At 36.5% G+C, this 17,330-nt stretch overlaps 1 protein-coding gene across 1 annotated transcript in view; it reads right to left on the bottom strand.

Moving 5' to 3' along the window:
* The window catches only part of TMC1 (transmembrane channel like 1), a 226,033-nt gene that overhangs the window by 116,817 nt on the left and 91,886 nt on the right, over positions 1-17,330 (bottom strand). The window contains exons 4-6 of the mRNA XM_078151730.1: positions 12,291-12,347; positions 8,807-8,972; positions 2,159-2,287 (exon numbers count right to left, since the gene is read on the bottom strand). Of these exons, the coding sequence (XP_078007856.1) occupies positions 2,159-2,287; positions 8,807-8,972; positions 12,291-12,347 (352 nt within the window). The remainder of the gene's footprint in view (positions 1-2,158; positions 2,288-8,806; positions 8,973-12,290; positions 12,348-17,330) is intronic.

Below are 17,330 nucleotides of genomic sequence, written 5' to 3'. Positions count from 1 at the left end.
AAATGTAAGAATTACCAAAATGTGACACAGAGGCATGATGTGAGCACGTGCTGTTGGAAAAATGGCATCAATAGATTTGCTTGATGCAGGGTTGCCAAAAACCTTCAATTCGCAAAAAGTACAATATCTGCGAAGTACAATAAAGCAAAGCATAATAAAATAGCTATAATTATATAACATATCAGATACTGAGGAGGTAAAATATAAATTTAGTGGCTAAATAATGAGAATATTTCATTAAAGAACTATTAGAAAATCCATTTCATTTGACATCTCTTTCCAATTCCATCTAAAAATATTTTGGGAGGTGAACTAACTTAGTTGGATCTGATTGCTGAAGGCTCATTTCCCATCCATGAATTTTTCTGTTTTTGGAGATGATATTCTGCATACTCTTTCATCATCACAGTTTTTAATAGTTTGAAAATGATATTGTATTCTAAATAAGAGCTACCTTCAACTTTTTTGGGTTTGTTTTTTTTTTTTTGGTAAGGCAATCAGGGCTGAATGACTTGCCCAGAGTCACACAGCTAGTAAGTGTCAAGTATCTGAGGCTAGATTTGAACTCAGACCCTTCTGATTCAAGAACAGGGCTCTATCTACTGTGCTACCTGGCTGACCCTCCTTTTTTTTTTTTTTTTTTTTGCCTTTAACTTTCAGATCACCATGTTTTGTAAGGAGAAAAAGTATTTCCTGCCTAAGTTGGTTTCTGGGTTCTTTTGGCCTCCTAAGTGTGGCAACTATCTTGTATTTATTAAACTTCTCCAAGAACTACAAGTATTTATGTCCCTTCATTTATTTTCCATTTTTCAGAATCAAAATCAATTTAAATAAATCAGTCTGGATCAGTAATAATTTTACTAAGTGTCATCTTCTCATTATCCTCTCTGGTTTTGAACTTTGCTCTAACCAGTTAATAATCTGACTACGGACAAATATATTGGTAACCAGCCATTTCCTCTCTGTTAATATATGATCAGTTTTGTTTTCTGTAATGCTAGGAGAAGGGTTTTCTGATAAAGAGCCAGCATGGTTTCATCAAAAACAGGTGATACTAGGACTAACTTCATTTCGTTTTGTGACCAGGTTTGGTAAGACAAAGAAGTCATGGACTTAGGATGTAAAATGATACATGCATTTTCAGACACAGTCATTGTACTTATTTTTTGATTGACTATGCATACATGTTACAAGGGAGGGCCCCCACTACCAAGTAGGGAGAAGGTTGCTTAATTGGTAGTGACAGACATTTTTTAAAAAGAATATTAAAATATTTCAAGAATACTTAGAAAGCAACAGAAAGAAGCACGGAAGGGCCAGCATTCTCTCTAATGTACCACCTAACTGCTCCATTTAACCAAAAGATCCTAGATTTCGAGTTAGAGATGACCCCAGAGAGCATTTAGTAGACCTCATTTCATAGATTAAGAAACTGAGGTGAAATGACTTGTTCCCATCACAAAGATAGTAAATGGCAGAATTGGGATTTGAACTCAGATGCAGTGAATGCCAGTTCAATCCACTGAGTGAAAAAGGAAACTTGGTGTAAAAGGATGGATATTGAAGGTGGAGCGAGGAGATTCTGCCCCTGTGCCTTTCACAAACCAACTATTTCAATATGTCATAAGCCAAGAGGCTTTAACTTGGTTATGCATACTTCTGCATATTAGACACATAGGGACATGTGTATCTTTATATTCAGAGAGTACTATCGGCCTGAAGCTATTATCCTGTAAACATGCAATTTCTATTAGCATAATCACTAATTGGAATCCTGTTTTTGATTCTAGTTTAAAGGATAGTCATTTGTTAACCACCCAATGCTTTAATGAGAATTGTAATGTGTTCTATTGCCTGAGGTTGGGACCCATCTGAGATACAAGTATACAAGTCGAATACACATATGAAAAGCAACATTACTGTCTCTTTGAGATAATAATCACAGTATTAAATCAAAATGGAAAATCAGTTCAAAAGAATGATTGAAGTTAACAGTAGATGGGTCCACTAATTAACTAATTTGCTAATAGCTGTTTCTTATTTAGAGATGTTAGCTCACATTCTTCTTAGCTGTGTAGAGTAGAATACAAAATACTCAAGAGCTTTTAGCAAGTAAGTGTTAGGATTTTTCCCCTAATTATGAAAAAAAAATGCATACTTTAGGACTTGGATCTTCTTTTCCATCTTCCATGGTTGACACTTGACTGTAGCAATGACTTGCCTTTTTTCATCTAACTCTGCCTTCATTCTCTCCAATTCCTCTTCATCAATTTCATCATCTTCATCTCTTTAAGGGAGGAAGAATGCATAAGGTTAAAAGACAGACCCTAAGCTTGGCTCCATTTCCAAATATAAAAAAGACTGATATTGTCATTGCAATGAATACTCAGCCCAATGTCCTTGACTTGAAAAATTGAATCATCAAGTTCCATCACTTGTATTTGCAGCTTTCACCTCAAATTTCAAAAACAATTACACTTACATGTTAATTTTTTTTTCCCTTAATAGTTTTAGGTTCTGAAACTGAGTTCTTTTCTAGATACTCAGGCATAAAACTAGACCTTTGGAGAAAAAGGGATATATGGAGTTTTGAGGGAGTTTCCTCTCACCTCTCCATTCTTCCCCTTATCCATCCTGGCCATCTCCATCTTTGATTTTTTATTCAAACAAAAATTGCCAACAAAAGATAATAAGCTAAAAGTGACAGTCTCATTTAATTACCCTCAAAATTTCAATTGGTCCTGTCTTAAGAAAGGAAGAAAATGATACGGAAAAGAGTAAAGATATTTTATGGGATAATGGATTTAAAGGTATCAGGGGCCTTACAGATCATTAAGTCTAATCCCTTTATTTTACAGATAAGGATACAACATCCTAGAGAGGTAAAGTGACTTATCCAAGATCATATAGGTAATGCATTGATTACCTTTGTGCCTCCCTCCATTAGGGCTCTACAGCATGGCCCCATGTATCCCCTTTGCAGAGGACCTGATTTTATCTACATCTATATATATGCATATATATAGTTGTAAATTTCCATATTATATAAGAAGATCTATGTATGTACAACAATACAACCAATTCTTCAAGTGTCGTACTAACCCTAAATACTGAATAAACAACAAATAACTGATTTTTTTAAAAAAAGATTATATAGGTAACCTTACAGTAGCAGTAAGTAGCAGAGACAGGATTTGAACCTGGGTTCTCTAACTCCAAATTTGCTGCTTTTTCTACTGTAGCATGCTACTTGCTGCTTCTAAGGCTCAACTGGTAACTCAAATATATTGAATGAGGAAAGAAGTTCACATATGATGTGTGTGTATGTGTGTGTGTGTGTGTGTGTGTGTAGGTGAGAGTGTGTATGTGCATTTTTGTATTTAAGCCAACATGGAACATTTCTTATTTATTGAACAGTTGTGGTTTACTTGAGCAAGTCCTTTGTCCTCTGTACTTGTATTTCTCTGTTTAAAAAAAAAGCTATTAAGTTAAAATGTAAGAACAGTGAGGATGGTATGTTTTCAAAGTTAGTGGTGGATTACCCTTCTCTCTCTCTTTCTTGCTGTGTCTCACTGTCTCTGTGTCTGTCTCTCTCTCCATACACACACACACACACACACATACACACACACACACATATGTATGTATGTATGTAAGTATTTACATATGTATGTATATCAGGGCTTCTATATTAATCTCCTTCACTAAAAAAAATAAAAATAAAATGATGGGACAAGGGACAGAAGGCTATTTTTACAGGGCCACTTGTCAGCCTCAGAACCACTGCAGTCAGTTCTCAAACTGAGCATTGTGGTGCCGCAGGGCACCACCAAAGGAAACAGAGAAATGTTCACATCTGTCAGACACCAATCAGCTCAAGGTTTCAACATTAGATCATGCTATGTTCCTTTCATTCATATTCTCAAATGCATGTTTCTCAAATTCAGTTCAGGAAATTGAGATTCTAGGAGTCTATGAGTCATTGAGGCCCAGGATTCCAGAAATATATGACCACACTGGGCTTTGTAGCCAATTCAGCATTGATGCTCCAAGGAACAAGAAATGACCGTCAGAGGTAACTTTTGGAATCCAGTTCAGAAGTAGCTGAAATAAGGGTTCATCCAGCAGTCATGTCACATCTGGACCTGAATTTGGTAACCAAAGTTATGAATTGCGCTGAGTCTGAGGCTACTCTCTCCAGAGACCAAGGTAGTACGGAGGAGTATCTGCCCCTCAGGGACTTCCCCACCCAGTTTGATTCCCCCCACCCCATTAGGCAAACTAGGCCATCTTTTGCCTCATTTATTACCTAGCCTTAAAGCACTAAGTGGGTGTTACCTCAGATAAACTGAGACCTGGGAAAACCTTAGCTTTAGATAGATAGATGATAGATAGATAGATAGATAGATAGATAGATAGATAGATAGATAGATAGATACACACATATATAATTGATAATGGATCATATAACACTAAGGACACCATTCATTACAGAGGCAGATTCTTTACTACTCTAGAACATTTATATTTTGCTGATCAGTAAACTTGTGCTGAGTAAAGATTGAAATTTAATAAAAAGACATTTTAGAAATATATCAAAGAAAGAAGAAATGTTCATTTGGTCTGTAATTCTTGGTCTAATTAGGTGTGGGAAAAAGCCAAGAATGTGAAGTTAGACGACCAGAGGGTGACTCCACACTCTACCATTGACTAGTTATATAACTCAGTCAATTACTGAACTTCTCTTGGACCCAGTTTCCCTATCTTTAAAATGGGGCAATTTAGATTGTCTCTAAAGTACCTAGCTCTAAATCTATGATTTTATGATATCACTTCCTCATGCCTTGATTGTTATTTAACAATATTATCGTCAAAAAGTGATCTTGTATTAATTCTTTATAGTGTGATGGGGGAATCATGGTTAAGTTTGAGATCCTGTGAAAAAGATCAGGGTTTTGAATGCACTACAAGCTCATTATGATATGGAAGTAAAAAAAAAAAGTCAATGTTATCCTACTTTGCACTGAGAGAGCATATCATCCAGAGCAAAGAAGGTAATGTTTCCACTGTAGGTTGTCTCCGTCGGGCAGCATCTGGAGTGCTGTTTTCAGTTCAGTTCTAGTTATTTTAGGAAAAAGCATAGACAAGCTTGAACATGTTCAGAAAAGATGAACCAGATGGTAAAAAGACTGGAGAACATGTTAAGTAAGTAGCAGTGGAAAGAACTAGCAGCATGCTAGTTAGCTTCAAGAATCTGAAGGGCTGTCATTGGAGGAAGTATTAGGTTTATTCTGCTTGGTTCCAAGAGGCAGAAGTAGGAACAAAGGAATAGAATGGAAGCTTCTCCCTAGAATTGTAAGCTGTTTGAGGGCAGGGACTATTTCATTTTTTGTTCTCAGTGCCTAACTCATAGTACGTTCTTAATAGATGTTTATTGATAGATTAATTGATTGATTGAAATGAAGAGAGGAAAATTTTGTGCTTAATATAAGGACAAGCTTTTCAACGATTAAGCTATCCAAAAGTAGAATACCCTTCACCCCTTCCTTGGAGGTCTACTCATTATTGAAGATGTTATAAAAGTATTCTTGCGTCAGTACGTATTGTAATAGGTGTTAGCTGAGGTTCTTTCCATCTCCTAGATGAATGAATAAATGAACAAATGAAAAAAAGAATTTATTAAGTACTTACTATGTGCCATGATTCTGACCTCAGGCTAACAGTTTGTGGCACTATGTTAACATTTTAGTTACCAACATTCAGACTGAAACTACTCTGGTAACCACTATAACAATCTGTTTGATTATGGATTGTCTTCTTTTGTTACTATTATTTAACATATCTGGCAGCAAATAGTGTGGTGGATACTATAGTGAACAAAGAATTAAAATAATGTTGAACTGGTAACATGACATGAAAATTTGAAGGCCAATTTGTTTTTTGTTTTGTTTCGGGTTTTTTGCTTTAAAAAGCAATATTTTCCCAGCTGCCTTTGAAAAAAAAAGCGCTTTGCTAAAATAGTCAAAATGTGGAAAACGGTTTCTGTGTAGATACAGACTATTATTTGAGTCATTTTGAACCTAGATTCAAGCTTCACTTCTAATACATATTGGCTGCCTGACCCAAGGCAACTAAGTCACAATCTCACTGAGCTTCAGTTTCTGTGTCTATAAAATGGAGAAAATGCTAGCACCTACTCCAAATGTAGTGTGAAAATCAATTGATGTTTTATATATATATATATATATATATATATATACACACACACACATATATATACACACATATATACATATATACATGTTATATATATATATATATATATACACACACACACACATACGTACACATACATAAAGAATTCTGGAAGCTTTAAAGTACTACAGAAATGTGATCTATTTTTACTATTATTATTTAGAGATATTTGTCTAAATCTTTCCTATTTATTACGAAGTTCTCTGCTTGGCTTTAATTTATCTAAACAGCTGTTGTTAGAGGAAAAGAATCATCTTATGCTGAATTTCTCACAGCTCTGAACACATATCATTACTTATTCACCTAAAATTGGGTCAGGAAAAGCCTGTGATATTATTAGAAGCATTCCAAACTGTCTAACAAGGCACTGTTCTTTAACTGTCTCCAAAGATAGTTAGCTTTACAATCTTTGGTCTTTAGTTGGTTTCAAATGTTTTCTTAGTGCAAGGGAAATTCCCATGGGTATTGTTTTGGTCTTTGAATAAGGACCCCTAGTTAATTAACTGAAATGAATGTGTCCTCATTTGCCTATTAATCCTCTTTAAAGCATGTGTGTTTATTGTTGTGTTTTTTTTTCTATTTAAAAATGCAAGTCTTTAGTGTTTAGGAAAGAAGATGGGTTCTAAATTAGAGAACAGAGCTACCACTTATCACAATGAGTCTACTATTCCTATTAAGACACAGCCATTAATAATGGCCGCAGAATCTCTCTTTCCAGAGACGTCTCCATTTGTCTGGGCAGAGGACTCATTTAGTTAGATTTGCTGTTTTACAAAATAAGTTTAAGAAAGTCCTTCATTTACCAGAGCTAGATCAATAGCAGAAGAAACTCGAGAGGAAAAAGCAAAGGTCTTAAGTGTAGGTGTCTCCAGAGCAGTCTAAGGCCCAACTCTCACAAAGCCCAGCTCCCTGAATTGGGAAAGATAGTACCTGAGGCAATTTTCTTGGGGGGAACAGCACCCTGGGAGAAATGGGAGTTTCTACTCAAATCCACACTCTGTGCCCCTCTGTTTCTGTCTTTATATCTCTGTTAATCTCTCTTTCTTTCTGTGTCTCTGTCTTTCTCTGTCTCTCTCCCTCTGTCTCTGTCTCTTCCTCTCTGTCTCTGTCTCTGTGTCTCTCCCTCCCTCTCTCTCTATCTCTCTCTCTTTTTCTCTGTCTCTCCCTCCCTCTCTCTCTTTATCTCTGTCTCTCTTTATCTCTGACTCTGTCTTTGTCTGGCTCTGGCTCTCCCTCCGTCTGTCTGTCTGTCTTTATCTCTCTCTGTATGTATCTCTCTGTTTCTTTCTCTGTTTGTCTCTGTCTCTCCTTCTCTCTGTTTCTATCTCTTTCTTTGGCTGTCTCTGCTGCTCCCTTTCCCTAAAGACGCTGAGAAAACTAGGAAGTATCAGTTAGCCTTATATGAAAGTGCTTGTCCTGCTGAGGGGCATCACTCAGGGAACCTAAATCATTAAATACATTCTTATGCCCCATTTGCTATTTGTATGTCTAGTAATGAAGTGTACATCAATAAAGTGTTTTAGAATGCACCTTCCCCATTAAAATAACAAGACAATACAAGTATATTTTAGTTATAAAAGAACTGGACCTGTGATGTCATTTGGAATATGGAACTCCCGCTAGCAATTCAGGTAAGCACTTTTTCTGCAACTTATAGTCTTGTAGAGTTGCTTAGAGAGCAGAGAAGTTAAGTGACTTGTTCAGCATCACACAGTTAGCAGGTATCAAAGGTAAGCCCTAGGCTCAGGTTTCCTAGCTCTAATAGCTGAGTCTCTATTCAACACTGATCCTACTCCCCCTACTTGCCTAATTATATGCTAAAATATGGATATAAATATAGGATGCTATATAATTGTATGCTAAAATATAGGATATAAGGATGTACCTTATATCCTAAAAGGTACAAAGCACAAAGATATATATTGATGCATTCTTTCTCCTGCCTAGAATAGAAATTTAAGGCAAATATAATTTCAAAGAGTTCAGTGAAAAGAGTAAGATACAGAGTGAAAGGATAAGGAAACTTCAAGTTAAGTCTTTGTTTCTTTAAATGGCTTTATACCTACCTAATGCTTAGCCTTCTACATCAAAAACCAAGAATTAGTCCTTCTCCAAGAAATGTTTCCCCTATGAACCTCAACACGCAAATACAGTTATCCCTTCCACATGGTGACTTTCCTTATCACAGTTTCTATATATCACAGGTCAGCATAAGAAATCAAATGGGAATACTGAGGAAGTTTTGTGGAAGCCGAAGATGACCTGCAAAGGTCAGTAGACAATGCAGAGCTATGACCAAATATGTAACTCAAATTTTACAACAAGGTACTGTAAACACCCCATAAAAGAAAAAAAATCAGACTTCTTCTCTTGTAGGAAGGGAGGGCCAAAACATTTTATGTGGATTTTCCAGACTGCTGGAGCACTATGCCCCTAACCCCCACGATGTGGAAGGCATAACTGTAATATCATTATATTCTTGTGGCTTTGTCTTTATAGTAATAAAATTTAACATCATCTTCTAATTAAACAATAGACCAAATGAACTTACGCTCCTCTCTTCATCTTCCTCCTCCTCTCTTTTTCCCTTGCTTTTCTGGTTTCTTCATCCTCCGGTTCAGGCGGTGGGTCATCCTCATTGATAACATCCCTGTTCCTTTTCCTCTGTGGTCTCATGCTCTTTCTTCGTGGTAACTTTTCCTCCTTCTCCTCTTCACCTACACAGAATATTAAGATTCAGTGAGAAAAATTTGAAATAGAATTCCACAAATATAATCACCATACCTATATGATAACTAGGATCAGTCTTCTCATGAGCTGACCACATAGCAATTCTCCATACAACCCAAGAAATCATTATCTCAATTATTTCATATCTCAGTTTTTCTTAAACACAAAGCAGTATGAGGTAGTAGAATGAAATAAAAAGTTGTCCTCAGAGTGAGAAAAACCTGGATTCAAATCCTGCCTCTGACATGTGTATTTGCTCTGTAACCCTGGGTAAGTCATTAAACCTCTCAGTGGCCCCAGGCTACTCTCTAAGACTCTAAGAAACTCTAAGTTTTAAAGCAGGTGCCTATCTATAATAGTAGATGGAGTTTTCTCAATGGAACTTCTAGATGTCAATAAAATTACAAGTTGTGTCATTAAAAAAAAATCATAGGGATATCAGCTGGGAAAAGAACTTTTAGATAACATAGTCCAACTCTTGCACACATTGCTTCATAATCTCAAGTTCTGCATGAATAATTTGGTTCAAATTTGAATTTGTGATGCCTTCACACTCCACTAGCTCTTAATGAATGAAGAAAAAGTCATTTATTAGGTGTTATTATTTGCCAAGCACTGTTACTTAGGACAATAGTTACATTAGGGTTAGCTAACATATAGTGGGTACATTCTACTTTTCAATCAGCCCTTCAAATCAAGCCATTTTTAGCTGCAAGGGATTTTAATTAATTACAGTGGTCAAAGGGCAATATGTCTCCACTGCAGTGTCCTGCTACAGGACAATGATCAAGAAGGCTGAGGGGATGCAGTTAAGTGGGACAATTTTGAAGAAAAGTCATCCCTTTTCCATTCTTCTATTAACCTGCTTTATTTATTGTTTCAAATATTACTAAATTTCTTTCTCATATACTGTTATGCTGTAATTTAAATACAAAGAAGGAACAAAGGGGGAAAAAGATAAGAAAATGCAGGAAAAAATCCAATATAATTACTTTGTTACTAACAGCTATCGATAATTGCCTTGTATGCCTATAACTTTCCTTTTTCATTCTAAATTTAGTAGGCTTCAACCAAATGAACATCCAAATACATGAAATTACTTCATTTAAAATGCTAAACTCTATTATTCAAAATTTTTGAATGTATGCCTTTACTGTAAAAAAGATAAAATATCTTATTCCATAAACCCTTCTCACCTCCCACTCTTGCTACTTCTTTTCCTCTGTCCCTCCTTTTTTCTCCTTTCCTTTTCCTGCCTCCTACTTCTTTTCCTTCTTTCTTCTGTTCATTCCTCCCTCTTTCCCTTTCTTCTCTCCACATTTCTTCCCAAAATGGAGTTACCACTAGAAAGTATACTTTATCTGCATATTGAGATCACACGATTAACAAGTTGAAGAATTAACCAATTTTTCTTATCTTCACATCCTCTCAAACCTTTAAAAAAATAGGAATTATGTGCAAGAGATAAAGCAATTTCAGTTATCTCTACGGTGTGGGATACCAAGAATTCAAACGAAATAACGATGCAATGAGTTAACAACAGAGATGGCTAATAATGTTACCCTTAGCAAGCTCATTAGCACTCAGCACCCCTTCCTCTACCACCCATCACCCTATGGCAGGGTTGTACAAATGGACTTAAGGGTATAACAACAGAACCCAATTCTACCCCTCTCCTCTCCACTAGTGCTTCAGAAAATCAGAAGGCAGAAGCTTGCTCAGTCTGAAATAGCCATGAGGTAATGCTCTATGTTACAATAGAGAACTGAAGAATGGAGGGAAATGAGACAGGACCTATGTGTGACCCTGTGGCATTCTACTAAACCTGAAGGGGAAAATCCAGTATCTATCTGGGGCCAGTTCTGTCCTCACAGAAGTCATCTGAGAGCAGAGACTGAGGCTGTGAAACTCTGAATTTCCCATCTCGGAAGGAGGCTGAGAAGGCTTTGAGGGTTAGCCTCCAGGGAAACTACAATCAAATGGGAAGGAGGAAGACAGAAAGTGATGGAGTATTTGGAGGGTGGGGGAGGTGTATAATTTGTCAAATATTTTCAGTGATTTGGTCTAGTTAAAAAATCTTCCCACATTTCCCCATACATATTTTGTTAGTCAAATTAGTACCCAAATGTGAAAGGAGCACAATTGAACCTTCACTAGAAGGAGAGCAGCTCTCAGAGCTAGTTAGCATTTTGACATTTGTGGTACATAGGTCCTTCTTAAGCAACTTTCATAGGCCTGCCTTGTATGAACTACATGGCACTAAATGTATCCTTTGCCATTTATTCCTAAACAGGCGGACTTTTATGTGTAAATTAGTTTCTCAGATCCAAATCCTAAAGAGGGATAATCAGCTACAGCTTACTAAATGCTGATGTGTTTACAATGCATCTTTTTTTTTTTAATGTATTCTATTAAATAGGCAGCTTTGATTTGACAGGTCACTGCATTCATAAATTATGTGAGGCCCTGGACTGCTTCCATGGGGCTAGCCTCCCTCTACTATGGCCCCAGGAAAATGAGGATTACTACAAAATTAAATTTGGGGAGACACCTAATTAATATGATGAATTCGTACAGTGAACCATTCATTAGCTGAAACTCCATGAGGATATATAGTAGACGTCCTCTATATGTCCTCTAATTGAACCCTTCTTTAGATACAATTCCTTCTTTCGGCTTTGGTAAAATCAAAGTATTTTCCTGTACAATGAGCCTTTTCTTATTCCATTCCAAGCATAAATTTAAAAAAAAAAAACAAAAGAGAACCCTTTTCATGTTACTTCAGTGGACCCAGAGTCTCTAAAGGAGTCACAATCTAGGCATTTAGACTGTCTACAGAGCCAAAACAACAGATCAATTCAAACAAAATTGCCAATTGAATACAAAAGAATCAGTAGAGACAGTTGTTTGACTGAACTAACTGGTCCACTCATGCAAAATGGCCTGTCTAGTAACATTATGACACCTCAGCCTTAAATCGAACCTCTGAATCCACGATGGCTGTCCATATGGAATAGAGAGCAATAGAGAAACACATTTCCTTCACTCTGCCAGTCAGATTGTGGAAAATGTGTATCTCCAGAACAATTGGGTTCTGAGACAGAGATCAGCAGTAGTTCTCATCTGCCACTCTTGAAACCATCAAAAACTCTGATACTGGGTAGCTATAGTTTAGTGAGTATAAGTTTAAAAAAAGCCCCAAAAACCCAACAACAAAACAATCTTAGTCATAATTATTAGTTGCAATTCAATAATCATCTTTCCCTTAGGGAAAAGTAAAAAATAGTTAATCTAACCCTGCTTACTTGAGCTCTCTTCAGTGTCATCATCTTCTTCCTCTTTTTCTTCCACTTCTATTTGCACTGTCAAAAATATGAAAATAGAGTTGAGTTTTCAAACAAATTTTAAAAAATTTTTGTTAAGAACTTACACATCAAAAAATGACCATTTCTATATGCAGAGGAGAGTGCACACACACAAAAGTAATTGCACATGTAACTGAGCCTCCATTTCATACCACTTCTTGGTTGTTGGGTTTTTTTTAAGCATATAACAAATTGAACACATTACTTTCAAAACAGCCTTGCTTCTTGTCTGTGCCTCCTTCTGAATTTCTTTCTATGCTCTCTTTTATAAATCTTTAAAAAAAATCTTTCAATAGATTTCTGTCTGTGTGTGTGTGTCTGTCTCTTGCTATCACTATTGCTATCCCCAATTACACTAACATCACAAATTAAAATCAGAGGGGAAGAAAACCCTTGGTAACAATAAGTATTGTCAAAGCAAAATAAATCCACGTGGTGTCCATATCCAAAAAAGAAAAAAGTTTCTTTCTACACCTTGAATCCATCACTTCTTTATTAGAAGGTATGCTTCATCATAGCTAACTTAGAGAAGTGTTTTTTTTTTCTGACTTACTTGGCTTTACAATGTTGTTGTTATTCTATAAGTTATTTTCCTGGCTCTGCTCACTTTACTTTGCACCAGTTCCTCCTTTCCAGGATTCTCTGACATTGTCTCTGTCATTTCTTATAACTCAGTAATTCAATTATATTCATATATCACAATTTATTCCGTCATTCTCCTATTTATGGGTACCCCTGTGGACTCAAGTTCTTTGATTTTCTTTTATCTTTTAATTCCTCTTTTGGTATCAGGATGTTTGCTTTGCTTGTGACTATCCTGTTCCTTATATTATTCTATCCTTTAACGCTGCCATCCCCACTTATTTTATCCCTTAACATTCCCACCCCCACTTATTTCCCTATTGAATTTGATGTGCTTCTACTCCAAACTCTTTGTATGCTTGCTGTGGGTGTGTGCACATGTATGCATGTTTGCAAATGTGTTCAATCTTCTTTTGTCCAGTTCGGCCAAGAGAGGTTCATCTGACACCCATTCCCTCTACATTTTCTCACATAGACCAATTATGAAAAAAATAAACAAGCTTCAGTTCCTTCCTTCTCCTTTTTTGCAATAATGTATTCTTTTATCTTCCTTTTTCTTCACATTGTTAAAACCCTCAGAATCAATCCATGCCCAGGTCCCCTGTAGTCTTATTTAACTCCTTCAGTACCTTTTGAATATATTAAGGTTCCAAAAGAATACTTGTATCTTCTCCCATTATTAGGATGTTAGCACTTTCTCATCACACAATCCCTTCCGGTCTAGGCTTTTTATACCTATATGCTTGCATTTTATATTTCCTGCTTAGCTCTGTTCTTTTCATTATAAAAGCATGAAAGTTCTTTACTGAATTTAAGTTCTATTTTTTCCCTTGTAGCTTTATGGGGTAAGTTATTCTTAGTTATAAATCTATATCTTTTGTTTTTTAAAATACTGTATTCCAAACTCTAATTTATTTTAGAAGCTGCCAGGTCTTGTATGTTTCTAACTATGGCTCCTTGGTACTTGAGTACCTACTTTCTGCAATCTTGCAATATTTTTTCTTTGATATCGAAGCCCTAGATTTTTTACATGACTTTCCTGGATCTGTTCAAGGGGTGGTCAGTGGATTCTTTCTATGCCTTTTTGAAATATAGTGTACTGGAATATGTGTGTGTGTGTGTGTGTGTGTGTGTGTGTGTGTGTGTGTATGTGGTCATGGTTTTTAGGGAGTCCAATAATTTTCAAGTTAGTGCTCCTTATCCTGTTTTCTAAGTTAGTTGGTTTTTTCAAATTAAAAATTATCTCAAAATTTTTTTCTATTTTTCAAAAAATTCTTTTGGTTTTTGCTATAACCTTTCTTGCTTTCTCATGAAGTAATTGATTTCTGTTTGGTCTATTCTAATTTTCGCTTAGTCTGTTACTTGAGTAAGATTATTCTAAGATATTTATTCACCTTCCAACTTCCCCCACCCTGCCCACCAAGCTTTTATTTCATCTTTTATCATTTGCTTTATTTCATTTAGGTATTTGTGTAATCCTTGTAGAAAATCTAATTTTTCCTTTGTGTCTTCTTCCAGTTGTAAAGTTATACTCTCCTAATAGTTTGGATTTTGGACATCTCTGCATCTACAATAATTGCTTATAGTGATAGCTGTTTTCTTTGGTATAACCATCTCACCAGCCTTAGTCCTTGATCTGGAACTTTATTCCAAGGCTAAGCTCTGCAGGCCCTCTCCCCCCCCAGCTGAAACCAAGAGAGCCAAATGTTACATTTTCAATGTGAATAAATTACATCTTGGAACACTACAAATCAGGGTTTGATTCATTGTTTTGTTGATTGTTTAGACTTAAAAACAATGATAAGGAAAACATTAATAACGCAGGTTGAATTTAAGTGTTTCCTCATTTTCTTTTGAGAGCTGGTTGTTAAACATTTACTAGAACACTCCTGCTCTGACGCATGCTGTGCTTTTGGATGAAATCAACAGCCCTGCTTGATCTCAGTCTGAGTGCCCAGGCTTCCTGAGTTCCATATCCTGGGGTTAAGTCCCTTGGATCTTTGAGGATAGAAATGATGGATCTTCAGGATCTCTGTGGTATCTCACACTAGAACTGGGAGCCCTGAGTCCTGGGCTTTCTCCATCACTGCCAAGCCTATACTAGTTTCTATCATCTGTTAGAGCTTCCAACATCCCCGCTGTTCTGACTACCCTAGGACTTTCTGAAGGTGCTTTCTGCTCTAGCTGCCTCAGAATACAGAGCCTTGTAGGCTACAAGTATCTCCGCTTATGCTAGAAGGCTATCAGTTTGTCTGGCCTAATGCTAACTCTGTGTAGTGAAGCTGACTCTGTATATTTCTAGGGTGGATGTTTACTACATCGACTATAGCTGCTCATTGGATTTCTCGATTATTGTTTGCTCTAGCACAAATTTCTGGTTTTTGCTGGATAAAGTATGAGGGAGCTAATCTGTTTACATGAATTTAGGTAGTCATCTTGACTGGAGGTTCACAATATACATTTATTAAGTGCTTACTATGTGCTAGGGATCATGCTTTGTTCTAGGAACAGAAATACAAAAATTAAACAATCCCTTACATTAATTAAGAACATATAGTAAGTATATAAAAACTTGCAAAATAAATCAAGGTAACTTTAATGGAGAGAAGGATTAGCATTAGGAGGGTAGGCTTCATGTAGAAGAAGATGCCATTAGATTAGTTATGAATAAAACAGGGTTTTCTAAGGGGTGGAGGTGCTTTCTAGGCATGGGGGATGGTTAGTGCAAAGGAACAGAGAAAGGAGTTTGAATGTTATGTGTGAGGAACAGCAAGAAGGCTATTTTTGACAGTTTGGGTGGGTCATGGAGTCAAAAACAGTATGTGATTTTAATATATATTTATTCATTTAACAAACATTTATTATGATCAAAATAATCATTCTTTATTAATAATATTAAACATTGCTTTGTGTTGTAGTGCAAACAAAGTTGATATTGGAGTTGGGAAGATGGGGGTTCAAGTACTGCCTCTGGCACATACTAACTGGATGACCATGGGCAAGATATTTGGCCTTTTAGTGCCCCCAGGTAAGTGGCAGAGTAGTAGCTCACATGTGTTGCTGAAAGGATTTGTCATATCAGGAGTTCCCCATCATTCCTATATATAAAGGCAACTAAGTGGCATAGAGGATAGAGTGCTGGGCCTGGAGTCAGGAAGACCTGAATTTAAATTCAGCCTTAAATACTTAACAGCTGTGTGACCCTGGGTAGCAAGTTACTCAATTTAGTTTCCTCAATTGTAAAACGGGGATGTTAATAACAGCACCTACCTCCCAGGGTTATTATGAGGACGAAACAAGATAATATTTTTAAAGTACTTAACATAGTTCCTGGTATGTAGTAGGTACTCAATAAATGTTTGCTCCCTCCCTTCCTTCCTCCCATCCTTTCTTCCTTCTTTTCTTCCCATACCAATGAAACCATAGGTATGGACCAAAAGCATTAATACCAACATTATTTTACATGGTGCTACATGATGCCCTCTTTGCCTCAAGGACTCTTAAGCTTTGCAGAATAACATTGTTAGTTGGCAGTGCCAGATTAACACCAACCCACCTATATCAAAATAAAGTCCATATGAGGTTATGAAAAAGTTAGGAGGCATCAGTATTGTTCTACCATTTCAAAGCCACAGATTTAATGTAGACTCAGTCTGGCATAGGAGACCTCAGGAAGACAGGTTCAAGTCTTACCATCCCACCTCTGCTTCTACACTTGGCTAGTTACTTAACTTTTCAGCCCCCCAGGCATCTCTACATTGCAAAGAAAGTGCCAACCTGCATTGGTAAAGGAAGTTCCCTAAGAGAAATTTCATACTCCAATACTACCACAGGTCCAACTAAAATAAAAGATTTAGGGACCTCAGAAATCATTTCGTCAACAGGCTAGGTTTTACAGATGAGATGACAGATGCTGAGAGAGCTAAGTGACTTGTCCAGCATCACAGAAGTCATATAAGTGACAAAGTCAGGATTCAAACATGGTGGCTTTGTTACTCCCAACTCCGCAGCAATCTTCAATTACAATTCAATACATTATCTCCTATGAAATACATTCATACAAAAACTATGAGCATGCAGACCAGTTTGACCATCTTTTTTGCTGAGTTACTACAATCAGGGGAAATTTTAATAGGGAATCCAATTACACAGCGTCACTTATACCTTTTACATTGCTTGCCTGATTTTCACATTGTACGACTGTTTTTGCTAATTTTTCAATGGTTTCTCTTGGGATTGTGATGGGTATATGGTTTTAAATTTTGCCAGTATGTGATTCACCAGTGAAAGTGGATATGGAAGGTGATATTTTAAAGTATCTTGTGGTAAAGCAGTGGGAAACATGCACTGAACTTGGAATCCTAGGACCACTGGGTTTGAATCTTGCCTTTGCCATAC

The sequence above is a fragment of the Phascolarctos cinereus genome, unplaced genomic scaffold, assembly GCF_003287225.1.
Source record: "Phascolarctos cinereus isolate Bilbo 61053 unplaced genomic scaffold, phaCin_HiC Scaffold_4;HRSCAF=312, whole genome shotgun sequence".
Taxonomy (NCBI): domain Eukaryota; kingdom Metazoa; phylum Chordata; class Mammalia; order Diprotodontia; family Phascolarctidae; genus Phascolarctos; species Phascolarctos cinereus.
This window is presented reverse-complemented; position numbering and strand designations above follow the sequence as displayed.